The sequence below is a fragment of the Anarrhichthys ocellatus genome, unplaced genomic scaffold (assembly GCF_004355925.1).
Source record: "Anarrhichthys ocellatus isolate YVR2014 unplaced genomic scaffold, GSC_Weel_1.0 scaffold13, whole genome shotgun sequence".
Classification (NCBI taxonomy): domain Eukaryota; kingdom Metazoa; phylum Chordata; class Actinopteri; order Perciformes; family Anarhichadidae; genus Anarrhichthys; species Anarrhichthys ocellatus.
Window position 1 is genome coordinate 3,301,618 of NW_022280043.1, and position 19,428 is coordinate 3,321,045.

Here is a 19,428-nt window from a genome sequence, read left to right on the forward strand (position 1 = left end):
TGTGTGTGTGTGTGTGTGTGTGTGTGTGTGTGTGTGTGTGTGTGTGTGTATGAGTGTAAGGAGGCAGCAGTGTGTATTACAGCACTCCTGTAGTGTTGCTAAAAGGTTCTGTGGGAGTTTCTGCATTCTTTGTTAAACTCACTGTAGTTATATGAGGCCGAATATGAATAAAGACTAAATAATGTCAGCATCAGCATGAATCAATACTTATACAGATGCACAATCACTTGGTCTGGACCTCAGCCTATGATCAATAGTTTACTCTGAGTTATTGTCTTCATATTAACAAGTGGAGTGCTCCCTGAGGAACATGTATGAATGGCTAAATGAGACCACTCCAAACCTCTCAACAGGACCTGGTGTTGTTTTTACACCCTCCTTTGTTTGATTTCAGACAGTGCATCGCAAAAGCCTTTTTAGCCAAATTCGGATGCACTGTAGGTGTTTCCAAAACACTCAGGTCCTCATGAAACTCTAATTGCCCGCTCTTGGCTTTATGAATGTCCCTCACATAGATTCAAATATTGACCTGTGTCCCTCATGTCAGGGTTTCTGCATCTAAGATTATTCATAAATCAATTCATATTTTTATTGTGCCACATGGGGCTTTCCTATTGACTCCAGAAATGCAGAAAATGGTCAAAATAAGTCAACAAGAGCAAGGAAAAAGTTTGGAGTGCTCCATCAAGAGTAAAAGAATGTAGAGTGAATATCAGTCATCTGTGTAAGATGATGTTAAAATCAGAATCATATTACTCTTTCTGAACTGTGGCCATGTATCTCTGCTATTTCTGCATGTGTTAGATATTAGTATTAGCAGACTGTGTGTGTGTGTGTGTGTGTGTGTGTGTGTGTGTGCGCACGCATTACTGACTGAGTAATCATTGTAAATTAGAGATGTTTGTGGTTGATTTTAGTAAAGCCCCTGTAAATACTCTCTCTCACGGAAAATAACTTCCCATGACGTGGCACATGTGCCAAACTTCCACGCACACCGACGCTCACACACACCTTCATGTGCCGCACCTACCACCCTCGTTTATGTGCACATAGACCTTATTTGCAGTAAATGTAGTAAATGAACTAACCTGCATCAAGTCTCCGCCACTACTTGACAGAGCGTGAGAAAGCAGCGTGCATGATGGGTAATTGCCATGCTGCACGCAGTGTCTACAGGAGCACACTTTATGAGGTGACGGCGAGGGAAGGGAGAGGGGGATGAGAAGGAAGGATGGATGACACCGGCGTATTCCTTCCTCCCTTCAGATCATTCAGGTTTTTTTACCAAGAGTTAAAAAGTTTTCAAAACTGTGGTAGAGGTAATCAGCCTGCCTATGTCAATATTTCCTATTAGTTGCACTGAATGAAACTGATAGTAGAGAATCACATCTATTTGTGTGACCAATAATGAAAATGTCTCGGAGAAATTGTGGCATGAGTTTGTGCCTCCAGCGTTTATGTGTTTAGGGGCAATAATTGATTTCTGTGTTGTGCCCCGCAGGGCTTGTCCCACATCTCTAAACCCACACACACACACATCCAAGCACGCACACACACACACACACACACACACACACACACACACACAGCAAGGCATGCTGCAGTATTAATGAGACATGAATAAGACATGAAGAGAGACCCCCCTCTTACACGCTCACACAGGGTCTCCCCCTCCCCAGCTGCTTCCTGTCTGCAGATTACCCAGCTTTCACTGGGCTCTGGTTAAGTGGGGCCAGGAAGAGATTTAGCCCCCTCAGCAGGAGCAGACGCACACGTATATATACACTCACAAGCGCACACATACAAGCATGTGCACGCACAAACTCCCTACTGTAAGAAAAAAATCGGAAAGTATCTGTTTTATTGTGTGGTTGACTGCGATGTCTGAGGATACTACATTTAAGTTTGCTCCTCTAGCGCTGTCATCTACTGAATTAAGTTTGAACTATGAGGCACAATTTTAAATGGTGTTTGTGTATGTGAGAACATTTTTTTATAGTTTCTTTACATTGTTTTGTGTGTGGGGACTGGGAGTGATTTTGAAATTGGTGTTACCCATTTAAACATGGCTTATTATGTTATTATGCATGATTGACTTAAGTGTACTTATGTCCAGTTGTGAGGTGTGTTTGGAGCTAAATAACTGCTAAGGAGGCAGTCTAGATGCCGCGTATTATCACTGCACTAAACAGCTGATTGTATGTCGCTGCAGGTTGAGTTGTCACCTTCTATATGTTCGTGTTGCAGGCCTCAGCGACGTCTAGCCCCGGACCTGCATCTCTGGGCTCGCAGGTTCACGCTGCAGCTGTCAATGGAGATAGGAGCGCTCTCCTCAAACTCATCACAGGTAGGCAATCAGTTTCTAAACATATTACAGGTTTGATCACTACATCAACTGCATCACATGGTCAGAGCTCACAGAGCCATTAAGACACCTTAAACACACAGGGTTCAATTCACATTAATTAGTTGGAATTCTTTTTCTTTATTGATTTTCTATTTGGAACATTTCTCATCTTTTCCGTCATCTGTAGATAGGTCAGGGTGCAGGGACGGCTGCAGCAGCACTAGTAGAAATGACAGCAGAGCAGGTGGTCAGGTCAGCGTGGAAGCTGGAACCGTGGTCCATCAGCTGAACGCATGGTCCACCCTTCTGCGATTATCTGGACAGTCAGCCATGTTGATATTTAACCTTAAATATGCAGAAAACTGAGTCTTGCTCGGGCATAGAATAGAAATGTCCGGCAAAAAATATATGAACAGCATCAAATGCAAATTCTCTTGCTCTAGTCCTCCAGGTTATCAGTGTTACAGTATTTCCTTACGGCTTCCAGCTGCACCAAATAAATTAAGAAAAGTGGAAGTGGAATTCCTATTAAACTCAAGCAGTAAAAGACTGAATTTAAGTGCAAGGAGCCGCCTTTTAAAAATAGTTTTATAATGTATTCCATCACAAGTCACAAAATTGGCTGGCTTAAACTGTGCTTTATGTGTGTGTGTGTGTGTGTGTGTGTGTAGCAGAGCCGTCGCTGCGGGACCGTGAGGACCAGTTTGGCCGGACCCCTTTGATGTACTGCGTGCTGGCTGACCGACTGGATTGTGCAGAGATTCTGCTGAAGGCCGGAGCCTCTGTCAACAAGACCGACCACAGCCAGCGCACCGCTCTGCACCTTGCCGCGCAGAAGGTTTGGACATCCACAAATACACACACACACAGACATACACTGGAGCACACACAAATGTTGCACTGTAACACACGTGTCAACCCTTTTTATGGCAAAAAGTTGACAAAGTTGATTCACAAGAATTGATAAGTGGATGGATATATAGAGATGCATTGAATATGAAGACCGAGTGTGATCTCATGGAGGTTTAACGGCAAAGAGAGAAATTGAGACCATAAGCTCCAGTGGGAAGCCAGTGCCCCCTAGTGGCTGTAGTCAAGGCTTTAGGGTTTATGGGGGTGAATATCATCTGATATAAAATCCTGCCACACAAACACTGCAGCAAGGAGTTTCACTGACACAAAGTCTTATGAATAGAGAATAATTCTGCATGGAGAAGGTCCTGTTTCACTGCATTTTACCCAGCAAAACGTATGCAACAAGAGGAGATTAATGTAATTGTCACTCACACTTAAGTCTAGACTGAGGAACAGCCAGAAGAGACGATAATAATGAGACTGGGTGGTCTGTTGTCTCTTCAGGGACGTAGCTGGGGAACAGCAGGATGTGGTACTAATAATATCTCTTTACAGCTCATTTATTTATTGGTGGCTTCTTTTATGGGAATGCACTGATACAGGATCATCATATCATTGAAGAGAGAAAGGGGTTAATAGGTTATTTGGGTCTGTCCCATAGCTGGTGTGTATGTGTGTGTGTGCTAGGGGATGCTAGTGATGGGAAGCCCTGTCTCTTTGACATCTGATCAATAAACGGCTGAGACAGGGAGAGAGGCCAGGGATTACCGATCTAATTGGACTGAGAATAGAGGACAGGAACACACACACACACACACTCGCGGTCTAGATGCATGCTCACACACAAGATAGATCTGTCAGACTGTGGCGTTGTGGTCACAGGACGGCAAATATACTAAACACACTCACCCGCGTTCACGGTCATGCCCGTGTGGACACTCGCATCCTGTTGTCCAGCTGACAGCTGTTGCACAATACATCATCCGGCGGCCCGGTGGTGAGAGACTGAAACTGAGGATGATGATTTGGAGGGGAGGACAGGCAGAGAGCCGCTGTTTACTGTTTAACAGCTCATCACAGAGGCAGGAGGAGGGAAGATGGATGACCTGCGGATTGAACCAGACACAGCTAAAAGCCTGGGGAGTGCGTGTGTGTGTGTGGAAGTGTGTGCGTCATTGCTGCTCGTTCACAAATGATATTGAGGAGAATTGGTGATTTCTGAGCAAATTCTGCTTGTGTGTCGCAGGGCAACGTGCGTTTTCTGAAGCTGCTGCTGTCCAGGCGTGCTAACTGGCTGCAGAAAGATTTAGAGGAGATGACCCCGCTCCATCTGGCCACCCGACACCCATCCCAAAAAGCCCTCGCACTGCTGCTCAAACACATTGGACCTGGAGAGGTTGACACACAAGACAAGAACAAGGTACTACAGTACAAATACACACTAACAAGATGTTGGAAGACTGTTTGTCCTCAGTCAGAAACCAGCCAGTCTGGACGTCTGACCAATAACCTGCAAAGAGATAACTGACTGACTAAAGATATTTCCTTTGAAGCTTGAGTTCATACACACATAAACACTGGGAGGCACACTCGCACGGCAGTTAACAATTTAACAATCTGTGGTTTTGTCCTGAGTTCTGCTGATAAGACCACAAACACACAAACAGTCTCCTTTGTCTGTTGGGGCTGATGTGTGTCTGACATCAGTTAGTTTTGTAATAATCCAATATGCATCATCGTGTCAGATGACAGTGGTTTCAGCAAATCTCAGAATAGCTCAGTAGCCGTCATGGCTGCACTATCGGAGTTACAATCTCAGCTCACTGCTGAATCTTCAATAAGAGCTTTGTGTAGCACGAAGCCCTCATATTTCATGTCAAAGTGGAGTAATTTCTTTAACGTAAATGGAAACCTCAAACCTGATGTTACAACAGCCCCCTTTGTTTTGAACTCCATTCATCATCTCTCACTCTTTCTCTGTGCAGCAAACGGCTCTCCACTGGTCAGCGTTTTATAACCGACCAGAACACGTTCGCCTTCTGATCAAGCACGACTCCAACATCGGCATCCCGGACAGCGAGGGCAAGATCCCTCTGCACTGGGCAGCGCACAGTCAGGAGCCCAGCGCTACACAAACTGTCCGCTGTATACTGGTACACACTATTGTGCACACACACATACACACTTTAGAGAAACTGCCATCATCGTCCTTCATCCTCACCAGTCAGTCTGCATGTCTTTTCATTTTCTGTGTGTGTGTGTGTGTGTGTGTGTGTGTGTGTGTGTGTGTGTGTGTGTGTGTGTGTAGGAAGCAGCTCCCACTGAATCCCTGTTGAACTGGCAGGACTATGAGGGCCGGACGCCCCTGCACTTTGCCGTTGCAGACGGTAACGAGGCAGTGGTGGAGGTGCTGACGTCTTACGAGGGTTGTAATGTGACCGCTTATGATAACCTATTCAGAACACCGCTGCACTGGGCAGCTCTGCTCGGTGAGTGATCCTATATGTGAGCCACTGCAGCTACACACTGACATGAAGGATTTCAGGCTATGTGGGATTTGTCCCCAAAAGTTTACACTGGTTAACTGAATCAAAGCCGCATGATAAGATGATGTTTTATTTGATTTTAGCCACAATAGCAACGTGTCTCTATTGATGGCAGTGTTTGTCTGTCTGTTGGTCCACCACCAGACAGACAATATAAACATTATACCTGCTTAACATTAGCTCTGGTTAGAGATTGTGTAAATATTGACAGTTGACTTATGTTGAGTCAATATGGAGTTATTTGTTTTTCTGTTAACAGTTTGAAAAGTAGACTGAAAAAACGGGGTTAATAAGAAAAGAAAAGGGTGCCTTTGTTGGAGAGTTGAGCAGTCGTTCCAGCTCCTTACTCACATCCCTCTAATGTAAACATGGGTTTTTCAGGCCATGCCAGAATTGTCCACCTACTGTTGGAGAGAAACACATCAGGCACTATTCCCTCAGACAGCCAAGGAGCCACACCTCTGCACTATGGTGCCCAGAGCAACAACGCTGTGAGTTGTATAAACTTACACACAAAGCTGGGAACCTGCTGAGTCAGCATCATACACGTTTATCCAAAATACAACATTGTCGATAATGAAGCAAAGCCGTCTCATCCTGTATGTTCAGTATCCTTCTAATGAATAAACTAAACTACACCAAAAAAAAAGTGTCGTCTGTCCGTGTGTGTCTGCAGGAGACAGTGGGCGTGTTTCTGTCCCACCCGTCTGTGAAGGATGAACCCGATCTGGAGGGGAGGACGGCCTTCATGTGGGCCGCTGGGAAGGGCAGTGATGACGTCATCCGCACCATGCTGGCCCTCACCCCTCACATTGACATCAACATGGCCGACAAGTATGGAGGCACCGGTGAGCACCTGAGAAACAAGAGGAGCAACTAATGCTCCTCTGAACTGCTTTGACCCACGCGCCCCCACTCACACCTCTCGAGTGTGGCCTGCTGCTTGTTTTAGACTAGGGGTGATGATGTCACAGGGGATTCCCTCTAAATTGCTAAAGAGACTACGAGATTGAAGGAGAGAGGGAAGTGACACTGTCAGCGAAATTAGTGTGAGCCTGCTCAATAGACTCCCACCACTGCCAGCCCTGTCCTCTGACTGACACGCACACACACACACACACACACACACAGAACCTACTGCCACGCTCTGACCCCCGGGGCTGTTTGGACGTATAATCTCCATGGCGATAGCCCCTCTGCTCAGCCAGGCGGTCATTGTTAATGCATGCATAACATGCAACGGTTGAGTCATCCTAATGAGACGGTGCGCAGGGCAGTGGAGCCGACTGGTGCCCAGATCACTTCCATGCACTTGACTCTCGTCTGTGCTATCTGGGGACTGGGGGGGGCATGGACAGCCACCAGCCTAGTGTATTGCTCCTCATTAAATGTCTCTGTCTGTTTAACCCACCATTGACCAGGCTTTAGCCACAGCCCTGTGGAGTGGAGCTGCAGTCAAGGGTGATGCATGAACAAAGCAGAGGCAGATAAAGGAGGAGCAGTTGTCCCGAGGGTGTTTACTGTCCAGTTAGATTCAGGACCTCTTATCTCAGGATGTTTTTCTTCATGCTTCTGTGTATGTCTGGGTGTTCACACAGCGCTCCATGCGGCCTCCCTGTCAGGCCATGTGAGCACAGTGAAGCTGCTGTTGGAGAGGGGAGCGATGGTCGACTCTCTGGATGTGATGAAACACACGCCGCTGTTCCGGGCTTGCGAGATGGGACACAGAGATGTCATACTCACACTCATCAAAGGTTGGTGTAATTGGTGCATATGTGCAAGCGTCCTAATTATCTGCTTTTCTGTACCACTCTTTCCTGAGTATTCGTCTTTACCTTACCATTCAAGAGACATGAGTGTCACCTTGACTGAACTGTAAATGCAATGAATTAAAGGTTCTGCACGCGTGGACCTGGTGGACGTGGACGGTCACACCGCTCTGCACTGGGCTGCTCTGGGAGGCAATGCTGAGGTCTGTCAAATACTGATGGAGAATGGGATTAGTCCCAATGTACAGGTATGAATGCACATGCTCAAAACATTATCAAAAACAAACTACTTTACAACCCTCATTTAGTGCATAAGAAGAACTCCAGTTCAGCAAACGCTAACATGATACAACAACAGTCTGTTAGAGCAAACCTGACCGTTTAGTCGGACAATCGCTATGATAGACAGCTTTAGCATCATGTTAGCTTTGGCTACACTGTGGAGGGCTTTCTATCCACTGAACAAGGATTGTAGCTTTGTCCCGCATTAAATCCGACAAAAAAACAGTTGGACAGCTGAAGCGGCATGTTTAGTATGAATCCAAAAATACATTTTGAAAAGATGTCTTTCTCTGCACTGCTTTAAGAGCTGCGAGTATAAAATCAGGATCAACCTCATGAATCCTGAGCGACTCTTTAAACTGTTCTGCATCTGACTGTTAATGATCTGAGCTCTCCTGGGCAGGACCAGGCGGGACGGACTCCTCTGCAGTGCGCTGCTTATGGCGGCTACATCACCTGCATGGCTGTTCTCATGGAGACCAATGCTGATTCAAACATACAGGACAAGGAGGTAAAAAAAAAATCTACTCCCTGTCATGTGAGCTATGTTGAGCTTTTGAACACGACTGTATTTTAAATGGGTGCTCTTTATATGGGTGCACAGGGGCGGACTGCTCTCCACTGGTCTTGTAACAATGGCTACCTGGACGCTGTGAAACTGCTGCTGGGCTACAATGCCTTTCCTAATCACATGGAGCACACTGAAGAGAGGTGAGGACCCAGCCCGTCCAGAGGAAGGAGAGGGGGAAGTAGAAGTGGGGAAATGAATGAATGACACTGGTGTTCGTTTTGTACAGGTACACCCCTCTGGACTACGCTCTGCTGGGGGGGCACAGCGAGGTGACTCAGTTCATGCTGGAGCACGGAGCTCTGTCCATAGCAGCGATCCAGGACATCGCCGCTGCCTCCATCCAGGCCGTCTACAAGGGCTACACCGTCCGCAAGACCTTCAGGGAGAGAAAGCAGCTGCTCATGAGGCATGAGCAGCTGCGCAAGGACGCAGCGAAGTGAGAGATGAGCACAGACACGAACACACTTCCATATCAGTGTTAGTAGACACACAGAACCACACATGCACTGAAGCCTTAGTTGTTTCTATTTCTTCATGATTTTCGTAATTGTTGTACGACTCTCATAAACATCCCTCTCTTTGTCACACAATACCTTTTGCGTGTGACATTTGCATGCATAGTGTTCATCACTCACTATCTGTCTCTTTCTTCTTCTTCTTCTTCTTCTTCTTCTTCTTCTTCTTCTTCTTCTTCTTCTTCTTCTTCTTCTCGCTTAGATAGGAACAGTCACACTCGGTCCATATCTATCTTTCTCTCTGTCATCCCTGCACACACATATGTCTTCCCGCTGTCTCTTTCTCTTCTGGCTTGTTCTTATTTTGTCATTTGCTCACCGGTCTCAATTTAATCCGTCTTACACGACGCTTATGATCGGCAACATTTCTCGTTATTTCAAGCAGGCGGTTTTATTGAGTTGTACTTTATGAGATGTTTTTCTTATAAAGTACTCAAAATGTCTTGTGTTTTTATCAGATTGTTTTTCTGATTATTAACCAAGCTTTGACCAAACTTTTTATTGCTCCACAAGTTAAAATCCCTTTGCATCAAAAAGTTGCAATTTTGCTTGTGTGAACTGATCAATGTTCATACTTGATGGTGAAATAGTGCAGCTAAAATATGTCATTTGATCATGTGTCCATTTTGAGTGCACACAGAATATATAATGAAATAAATCAGTGTCACCATAGCCCACAAATTCCTTTTGAAACAAATGTCCACACTGGTAGAGTAGATATCTGCACACTTAAAGCTATGCAGAGAACACTTTGTTTTTAGCTTTCGGTCTAAAGGACCTTCATCAGAGCATATACGTATATATACACATGCTTCCTGTCTGCACTTTGGCTGTTCATGTGGTGCGTTTCAGACAAAACTCTTAGCCACGCTTACATATCCAACCGCTTCTCTTTGTGTGTAGGAAACGAGAGGAAGAACAGCGGAGGAGAAAAGCTGTGCAGCAAGTCTCTGTGTCCACTGCGGAGAAACGGAGGGTCCCTGTGGTGAGAACAGAGCAGGAAAAGCTCTCCTTAGTGAACATATTAGAGGACTTATCCATCAATGACCCCGTAGTGAAAACATCCAAAGCTGAACGCACTAAGAGCAAAGAGGAGAGACTCAAAGGTACAAATGTGCAGAAATTCTTAAAACTGCTATAATGGAACTTGTACTTTGAGTGGGTTGACAGTTATGATATAGTTTTGGTATTAGAGGCTAAAATGAACTTTTGACCGAGACATTTTATTTGTTTTTCATCCCTAATTCAGAGTGTATTGCTCATTTACACAAGGTGTCATGTTGATTGTATATTTATATATACTTTCTCCCACCAGCCCACAAGAGCAGGTCCTCCAGAAGAAGTAAAGCAGCTGAAACACATGAGGTTCCTGATGCTTCGATCAGCCACTGTCATGTGACCGGTGGAAGTGTCCGCGGTGCTCTCCAGACCACCAGGCTGAAGGAACTTCTCTCTCCCATCAGCTGCAGCCAGCCACCCGGCCTCAAACCTGGACCCCCCTCCATGCCCAAAGCCAGGGAACGACCTTCCTCAAACTCCTGCATTCCCTCCACATGTGTTGCGGTGACAGACAAACCTGACACTACTACCAGAGAATGCGTCCCTCTGAAGAAGAGAGACGCTCACGTGACTGTGCAGACTGCCCCCAGTGAGACTGATGCTCTCACCGCCCCACAAAAGCACAGAGACCATAAGGAGCGGACTTCAGAAAAGGCCGCCGCCAAAGACGTCACGTACATTCCCTCGTTAAGAAGCAGTTCATCTTTAGACCACAAAAGCCCCTTGAGAAAGACTCAGTCCGCCACACATGCACCCATCTGGACACGCACGCACAGGGAACACAACAAAGAGCAGCGCGGGAGGAGGAACGAGGCCGCACGCATCATCCAGCGAGCTTGGCGAAGGTGAGTTTACGGGACTTGTGTTTGTACCCCGAGGGGTGTTCAGTAGCTGAAGCCTCTCTGGCTGTGGGTGCTAGGCGGTGCCATGTGCTGCCCACATGTGCCCTCTCTCCCACATACATGCCAACCCGTTCTCATCTCCCCTGTAACCCCCCCTTCATTGTTGGTCTGGATGCCATCAACATCAACACTTGAGCAGTTAGGGGGAGAGCGTGGGAGATGGGTGAGACAAGGAGGCAGGGGACAGACGAGCTATAATCTAGAGCTCTCATACTGGTTTAACGAGAGGCTAACAGTTCAGCCGTGCTGCTCTTAATCGCTACCAGCAGCCGCTCTTTGCTTTTCTCTTGCTCTTACACACTCTGTGTTCCTCTTAGAGGTTGCCAGTCCGCCACAGGAGGTCCTCTGTTTCCATTCAGCTTCACAATTATATTCTCTATGTGCTGCCTATTAACTGCCTTAAATATATTTTGTTTACTTAGTTTATGCTTAGTGAGTTTTAATGTTAGGACTTGCCAGCTTTTAAGCCTTTGAACACAGTCTGACTTTTTTTTTAATTTTTTTTTTTTACCCTTGCATGGATGTGTGTGTGCAGGTTCCACACACGCACACGGAGAGAGGTACAGGCCCCCGAGCAGGCGGAGTCAAATGATTCAAACCACGCCCACAACAGGAAGAAAATGGAAGCGAGTAAAAGCTCAGTGCTACAAAGCATCTATGGTAAGGTCATTGCTTTTTGCCTCGTACACACAAAAATGCGATGACACAGATTAAATGGGCCATTCATATACTCTATATATGATATATATCTGTTCAGCAGAGCAATTACAGACCCTTAACAGTCCTTGAGAGCCGTACTGCAGTTTGTATATCTGGTGGTGTAATTCATCAGAGTGATGGCACTCTGTTTGGAAATGGAGAAGTCATTATTCTAACATAGTGCGTCACTGTTTCCATGGGCTGTACAAGTTCACAGGTCAAAACTGAACGAACGTGAACTCAGAGCTGTGACTCCGTCAGACCCGGCTGGAGCCGACATCCAAATAGGAAAAACATTCCTGAATTTATCCGTCACATGAGCTTCAATTGAAGTGAATGGGAGGAGCGAATATGCATTTAAGAATAAGTCTTGTCATATTCTCAATTTTTAATTATGGACAACGTTTATTGAATAAACTCATGACAATGAATTCATCCTTTTTTTTTTTTTTTTTACCAAATCTGTTTTTGAGACCCATTTGGAAAGATTTATCTCCAGCGAATGGTCTTTGAGCTGAGTGCCGCAGATCAAAACATAAAACAAGCTACAAGTCACCAAGAAAACATATTAATATTTATGACGAGATCACTTCAGACATGCAAGAGGATTCTTCAATTGTACTGCAGCAGAATAAAATAACTGAGGATCAAATTTGTGACCACAAATGATAAAAAAAAAAACATTAAAATACAGGCTCTAATGAGGTTTGAACTCATGACCCCTGGTTTACAAGACCAGTGCTCTGCCACTGAGCTATAGAGCCTATGTCAACATACTACTGTCAGATCAGCATCATAAGGACAACACCCTGAATAACCATAGCTTTGGGTCTGACTCAATCAACCAGTTACAGGAGTGTCCTGAGCTTTGTTATGCAGCACCAGCTGAATGCATCAACTGTTCACATGATGCAACTGCAAATCTAAATGATGATATCCAAACATTTTCCTTTACCGTCCTAGGTAACTCTAAATGAGGGCGTTCACAGGATAAGGACGTTGGAAAGCATTTGGAGATGGACTAATGACTGTGGCCTCAGGTCTTTTCATGGGATTTATAATGAATATCGCCAGCTTTAGCCTTAAATATCTGTGAATCACTTGCTGTATTGCTCTCTAGGCTGAAACTTTCAAGCATGCCGTATGTCAGAGATGTCAAAGCCTGTATTGGTTAGGTTGTGAGCAGCATTCTCTTAAGTTGCAACCAAATGAAAGCAGTGCAACAACAGCAGCTCTCTAACCCACATGTGCAAAAGCGTACCTCTTGGTTACAAGATCATACAAAATCCCACATTGGAAAAAGAAGAAGCTGGAGATCAGGATGGTTGTCATACCGGTGTAGAACACAGGGCGCCATGTAACTGTCTGTGTGATGCTTCAATCTACACTCTGGGACAGTATCAGCCTGGTGTCCCTGTGAGAAACCTCTGGTCGGGTTTCGCTCCGCAGACAGGCCTGACCTTCATCACACATCACCAGGTGATGATGGGAGAACGGGCAGGAACCTCGCTGCGCCAAAACATACACGGCGTCACCGCTCACAGACAGACAGACAGACGGAGCCCTCTGACGTGGTTTTCCCCTCCCCCTTTCTCACCTCACCTCCCATCCCTCTCTCTCTCTCTCTCTCTCTCCCTCTCTCTCTCTCTCTCTCTCCCCTTTTCGCTCTCTGACAGTCCTGGCACTGTGAAAAGTTCAGAGCTGTCAGGGGGAATGTCAGACGACTGCGTCGAGCCATCAGCTGTACGCACACACACAAAACCCGACACACACACACACACACACACACACACACACACACGACTCATTCTCAGACTCGCACTTCTTTTTTTCTAATTTGTTTTACTGAGAAGTCAGGCATTTGACACAACTCTGGACTGGGTCACACTGCTCCGTTAATCATCATTTCTTGGATGCCTGTTAATTATTTTATCTCAAATGTAGATAACAAAACTACATGTGTGCAAGCTTGATTTAAGAAATGCTATACCTCTGCACAGCAGTGCAAACATTGCATGTTAAGAGGAGACACTACAAGTGAATAGGTTGAAAAATTTAACAAATTAATATCACCATGAAACATAAATCTTAACATTGAAAAGTTTGGTTAATGGAGGTGCTACGGCTCAGAGGGAGAGACTAAAAACTGTTGAACAATATATACCACCATGAAACTTCCTCAGTTGATTACATTACCTTTTCTTACTATAAGTTTTCTGAAATATTATGTTTAAATATGCAAATGAGGCTTAATCTAACGCTAACTTTTGGCGAATTTAGGTGAAATCTACAAATGCAAATAGCCAAAGTAGTAAATTAAACAAATAAATGTATATTTTGGATGTTTTCTTTCCACTGAGCTGAAAGAAGGCGGCATGGAATGAAATTGCCCAAAATTTCATAATTTATCAGTCCAAAAATTGTGTTTTTGCCTGTAGTGTCTCCCCTTAAAAACACAACATGTCGGTGTTTCCATTGAGCTGCTACAACACTAGACAATAACAGATAAACTACCTCTTCCCTGTGTTCGTCTTCAGTCTGTGAAATGCCGTGCCATAAAAACACTGTATTTAAGTTTTATTATAATTTAAGTGATTATTTGTGACTACTAGTTATTTAAAAACATAATTAAGGCTCCAATGAGGTTTGAACTCATGACCCCTGGTTTACAAGACCAGTGCTCTGCCACTGAGCTATAGAGCCTTTGATACTACAGTGGTTTCAGATCAGCATCATAAAGACAACATCCTGAACAACCACAGCTTTGGGTCTGACTTGATCAACCAGTTACAGGAGTGTCCTGAGGTTTCTTATGCAGCACCAGCTGCTTGAATGCATAAACTGTTCACATGATGCAACAATATACTATTCTAACGAATGCAAACATTTTCCTTAACTGTCCTGAAGGCAACTCTATGGCCAGACGAGGGCGTTCTCTCCGGGGCTCTCAGTCTCAGCTGCTGCTGGACATGTCTTTACGCACACAGAGCCAGTGTAAGTCCACGCACAGCCACAAACACGCAGCTTTAATAAAGTCAAAAGTCTCTCAAGTCATTTTCTGTGCTTATTTTACAGTGAGCGGTATTGACTGTGTGCACCTGACTGATGCTGTAAATCAAGCCAAGCAGTACTCTTACCACTTGAGACCACATAGTGCTGGACAGGGGACCAGAGGCCGGGGGAAACACTGAACCGGAAACACTGAACCGAACCCACCCACCCACACACACACACACCCACACACACACACACAATGTTCTTTGATGTTTTCTCAGCTGGCTGGCGGCCTTACCTCTATAGAATTACTTCACACATTGTTCGCTCGATGTGCCACACTTTCTAAAATTAAGCCATATGACATCAGAGCCATGACCTCACAGGGTGGGGTTAAGTCTACAGAAACGGTGTGTGTAAAAGATAACCTTTCATCCATTGTGGAAGGAACACATACACACGCCGTATCCCTCGTTCTCCATCGCTCTCGCACACACACTGAGATAACCTTTCCTCCTGTTCTGGAGAATGAGGCAGTCTATCAACAGCCGGTCATACAGATAGCCCACCTGCAGCCGTGGACACACACAGTTACTCTCCACACAACAGTCTGCTCTCTAAGTGCTTTCCATCTCAAGAGAAAGATGTATTTCTGAACTATGCAGTTTGTATTTACTTAAATATGCCTTTGCACAAAAATAATCCATTCATCTTGTGTAATATTAAATTTAGCTGAATGTTGTTTTTGTTTTTTTTATTGCCTTATAAGAAATATAATAAAAATAGACCCAAAACTCAGCGCACTTGGATTTAAGTTTATTATCGCTTTTTTTCCAACCCTTTTCGTTTTTTTTGTATCAAAAAGCGGCCAGGTACACTGGACAACATTCTGCAACTTTCCCCCGAAAAGGCAAAAGAAGGACAAACGATTACCAGGCTAAGAATGATGCAATAAAGCAGCTCAAGACACTAAAAGAACCAGAGCTGCTAAAACAAGAATGTTAAGAATTCATTGTCACTCGTAATAAACAAACATGTCAATCGACTGTATTCCTGTCTGAGAGTTGCGTCGTACGTACGTCGTCGCTTTTGTGCTGTGTGAGTGTTTTGTTTGTCAGAGTCACTGTGAGATGTTTGAGAGGGTGAACTGGGAAACACACCAGGTGGCGGTCAGTAAATGTCTCGAAGGCCCAGGTTTCCACGGCGAGCGGAGGAGCCGTGAGCCACGGAGACGGTATAACAGTAGAGCAGGTCCGTCAGCCATTGCTCCCTGGTCGCTCCCCGGGAATACCTCTGAAACACATACAGAGAGACGTTAGCATCCTTAAGCTCTCCATCGAAAATTGTTGTCTTTAACTCGATCTCAGCGAATTTTCAAGCGGGAGCCGTGTCTACCGTGAGCTGTTGTATGATCTCCTGCAGCAGAGCGGAGTTGGCCAGCAGCTGGTTCTGGATCGGCGTGTGCTGCAGCAGCAGCGACAGGATCTGTCCCAGCTGTGGCCGCTCCTCTCCACTCAGATCTCCAACGCGCATTGACTGCAGAACCATTCGAAGCAGGCGAGGAACAGAGCTCAACGCCGACACACAGGCACCCCATATTGCCTCCCTGAAAAATATGACACAGAGGTGTTTTAAATCCCGTTGTCGTGTGGCTTCATCGCCTAATAATGGCAAACTGCTACTATTAAGGTCAAGATTTCCTATCAACAGGAAGTCTCGTTGTAGTCATTCAACACACACACCTCTTGTGGTTGGTTTCGGCCGGTACCTCCTGCTCCAGGGTGATGAGCAGAGCCAGCAGGCTGAGGCAGCACTGAGACAGGAAGCGCAGCATGGGCTCGATGGGCAGGACGGACAGGTCCAGTAATCTGGAGACAGCTCTGAGCAGCCCGGCCGCCATACTGTCAGGCACCACCGCTAACTTGGTCTGACACGCAGAACAGGGTGATCATTCAGACAACAGCGGTAAAGCACACAACTACGCAAACAACTGTGATTGAGAATTCTTAAAAAGTTGTTTCCTGCTTAATGAACACAGTTTCTTACCAGGTATTTGCAAATGCCATTTTGTAGGATGTCAAAGCACTGAGACTTTGAACCCAGAGTTTCCAGACAGTGGCAGACTTCCTGTGAATGAAACAAAACATCATTTCATATTAAACAAGCTTTTTCCAGAGAATTCCTTCAGTGATAAACTGCTTACAAGTGTGATAGAGATTTCTAATTTTAGCAATGCAACCACAAGGCTTTGGGCTTTCAGTTGGAGATTTGAATGGTTTTCTGGTCAGAGTTTTTGCCTTTAACTTAATGCAGGGACTATAAAAGTGCGTTTCTAAAAAATCCCAGAGAAAGAACTGCACTAAGGCTTATTTTTTTAGGACTACTGAAGCTGTGATGTAAAGACTTAGATCAAAGAACAAGTTATGCCAAAAACACGTCACAATTCTAGGGAAACTGTTCTCATAGTTTCATGGAGTATCTGATACATTGAACCAAAACACTCCACATTCCCAGATGTGTAATGTCAGGTAATAAGAGCTGTTCTTAGTAGAAAAACAATGGCAGCATTGTGAAACAAAAATAGCAGTAATGACATTATGGAGAAACGATTTAAGAGGAAATTAAGGAAAAACAGCTCCAACTTGCATTTGTCAGACAAACCACATCATTGCTGTAAATAGACATTTCTACATCTGTCTGAATAAGGAAAGGCCTTTACTTCATCGTTACCAAAGTAAAGATTCACTAAACAGCATCTACATTTCACTCTCACTGGGAGGGAGACGAGAAGCTGCCACAAACTTTTTTACAAGTGAAAAATAAGGCAACGCTTTTCCTCATTAACTTTAAATCCAAATCAAATTCTCATTAGCTTTTTATCAAATTGCGTGCCGAAATGCAGGAGTGCGTTGCAAGCCAGCGTGTGTCAGAACGGAGCACCTGTTGGCATTCTCGCCGTCATTAAAAACAATCCCGTCTCATTAGTCGAACCAGAGTTGACACGGTCCGTCCCTTAATGCCCCCCCCCCCATCACCACGAGTCCCCTCCTGCCTCCTTACCATCACTTGCCTGTGATTGACTCAGACAGGGAGATGAGAGAGGCAGGATCTGAGGGCTTAATTGAGGAGCTGAATTAGTGATTATAAGCCCCCCCACTTGCGCTCTCTCTCTCTCACACACTCACACACACACACACACACTTGCCCCAGGGCATAGTAATGTTAACTGTAATTTCCTGTGCAAAAATGTCACACTCCCATCATGCCATGGGCTCTCATTAGCATTTGTGCATATGCGCTATGCCCGATAACCACGCATCTCCAACCTGCGCAACGCGATAAAGGTTCCCCTCTCAGCCGTAGTGCCACGATAAAGCTTCCACCCTCTGAGCTCTATACGACAGACGGAGAGGGACCAGGGGACACTGAAAAGACCACAGCTGTGTCCAGAATATCAACACGTTTCAATTTTCAAAACAATGTCTCTTCCTCTTCCTTCACCTTCCAAGTCCCTTCTAGGTTTATTTTCAAAGTTGTGTCTGCATCTTTCTGATTGGCAGTGGCCTTGGTAAAAACTTATAAGGTATGTGAGGTTTGGGGTGATTATGAGTGTGCAGTGAACGCACCTCGACAACATCCCAGTGGTGTGTGAACTGCTCCAGCGGCGTGGGGTAGAGGCTGAGAGGTGAGAGAGGGGAGGGAGGAAGGGCGTCGCCGGCCTCCTGCAGGGAGGCCAGCTTGTCCGACGAGAATCCCGTCAGGGTGGAAAACAAGAAGCTGATGTAGTCCACGTCCTGCAGAGCCGCTTCCTGGCTCCCAACCGACCAGCCGCTCAAAGATGACCTACGCAACACAATCGGTGAACACGGTGGACAATTATCGACTCGAAATCTGCGTCTTTCTGAGCGCCAAAACATTTTAACAGCTTGTAGTTTCTGAAACTCTTTCAAAATATTACTTTTTGGACACACCACTTAATTTCAAAATAACAATTTCCTGGTTATACATTTCTTATCATTATTCATGACGCCCTGTTTTTTTTCAAAGCATCATACTGAGAATAATAGAGCATAGAAATAAAAGTTCCTTGTCCCGAGGGGAGGATAGATCTGTAACAGTAAAAAATGTGAGTGAATAACAAGTGTGTTTTGTGAAGCCCGGGAGGCACATGCAGACTGAACCGTCTCCTCGATACTCCATGACGACTCTGCATTCCAGCCTCCCAAAGAGCTCTTTGTATCAGACCCATTACACACATCCCATCTGAAGTCAGCTCCCTTCCCTCTAAATTTGTACAACACTGGCACTCGCAGAACGCCAGACACACAAATGCAGGCAGATACACGCACTGTACCAAGGAAAGGTGTGTAACAGAATATTAAAATATAGAAACGGCTTTTATTGTCACCAGTAAGTTGAATATTGTAAATATACAGGGCATCCACATCAGCACCTGTCAACAGGTCTGGGATCAATCTGTGAAAGCGCAACACTGCCACCTGAGGGTGACAGGAGAAAGTGCGCCGAGTGTCCAACACTATTTACCGATACTGAACTATTTGAAAATGTTTTCTCCTAAACAGGAGTGTCTCCTCACACACATATGGCAATAAATTGAGTTCATGTGGCCTCTACAGGTGTGTTGGGTTTTCCAAGCTCACCGAAGGTGTACGATACGAATCAGAGAGGCAGTGAGGCCGGCAGAGATTCGTCCAGCGGTGCAGCAGTGGCTCAGGTTGGCCAGGAGAGACGGGGACATCTTGGGCAGAAAGTAGAGCAGTTGCACCATTCGTTGCTGGGACTCTACTGGTAAAAGCACCATAACTCCTTCCTGTGGATCTTCACACACACACACACACACACACACACACACACACACACACACACAC

At 45.3% G+C, this 19,428-nt stretch overlaps 2 protein-coding genes and 2 non-coding genes across 8 annotated transcripts in view; 1 reads left to right on the forward strand and 3 right to left on the reverse strand.

Moving 5' to 3' along the window:
- The window catches only part of invs (inversin), a 20,129-nt gene extending 4,348 nt beyond the window's left edge, over window positions 1-15,781 (forward strand). The window contains exons 1-17 of one of the 4 annotated variants that reach the window (XM_031853590.1): window positions 1,778-2,347; window positions 3,019-3,185; window positions 4,449-4,622; window positions 5,188-5,355; window positions 5,511-5,691; window positions 6,130-6,239; window positions 6,425-6,596; window positions 7,347-7,502; window positions 7,644-7,765; window positions 8,203-8,310; window positions 8,404-8,510; window positions 8,597-8,806; window positions 9,789-9,991; window positions 10,201-10,789; window positions 11,382-11,506; window positions 14,453-14,539; window positions 14,621-15,781. In XM_031853590.1, coding sequence (XP_031709450.1) covers window positions 2,233-2,347; window positions 3,019-3,185; window positions 4,449-4,622; window positions 5,188-5,355; window positions 5,511-5,691; window positions 6,130-6,239; window positions 6,425-6,596; window positions 7,347-7,502; window positions 7,644-7,765; window positions 8,203-8,310; window positions 8,404-8,510; window positions 8,597-8,806; window positions 9,789-9,991; window positions 10,201-10,789; window positions 11,382-11,506; window positions 14,453-14,539; window positions 14,621-14,736 — 2,910 coding nt within the window. In that variant the 5' untranslated portion in view covers window positions 1,778-2,232 and the 3' untranslated portion in view covers window positions 14,737-15,781. Of the gene's footprint in view, window positions 1-1,777; window positions 2,348-3,018; window positions 3,186-4,230; window positions 4,346-4,448; window positions 4,623-5,187; window positions 5,356-5,510; window positions 5,692-6,129; window positions 6,240-6,424; window positions 6,597-7,346; window positions 7,503-7,643; window positions 7,766-8,202; window positions 8,311-8,403; window positions 8,511-8,596; window positions 8,807-9,788; window positions 9,992-10,200; window positions 10,790-11,381; window positions 11,507-14,452 lie in introns of those variants that run through there. The other 3 variants (XM_031853589.1, XM_031853588.1, XM_031853591.1) reach the window with 3 other exon arrangements.
- On the reverse strand, window positions 12,238-12,309 carry trnat-ugu (transfer RNA threonine (anticodon UGU)). Its single transcript has one exon. It is a non-coding gene; the product is annotated as a tRNA-Thr (tRNA).
- Window positions 14,177-14,248, reverse strand: trnat-ugu (transfer RNA threonine (anticodon UGU)). The gene has a single exon. It is a non-coding gene; the product is annotated as a tRNA-Thr (tRNA).
- The window catches only part of tex10 (testis expressed 10), an 8,793-nt gene continuing 4,705 nt past the window's right edge, over window positions 15,341-19,428 (reverse strand). For both annotated transcript variants that reach the window (XM_031853596.1, XM_031853597.1), the window contains exons 11-16: window positions 19,201-19,378; window positions 18,166-18,382; window positions 16,586-16,666; window positions 16,282-16,466; window positions 15,935-16,145; window positions 15,341-15,832 (exon numbers count right to left, since the gene is read on the reverse strand). In XM_031853596.1, coding sequence (XP_031709456.1) covers window positions 15,710-15,832; window positions 15,935-16,145; window positions 16,282-16,466; window positions 16,586-16,666; window positions 18,166-18,382; window positions 19,201-19,378 — 995 coding nt within the window. In that variant the 3' untranslated portion in view covers window positions 15,341-15,709. The remainder of the gene's footprint in view (window positions 15,833-15,934; window positions 16,146-16,281; window positions 16,467-16,585; window positions 16,667-18,165; window positions 18,383-19,200; window positions 19,379-19,428) is intronic.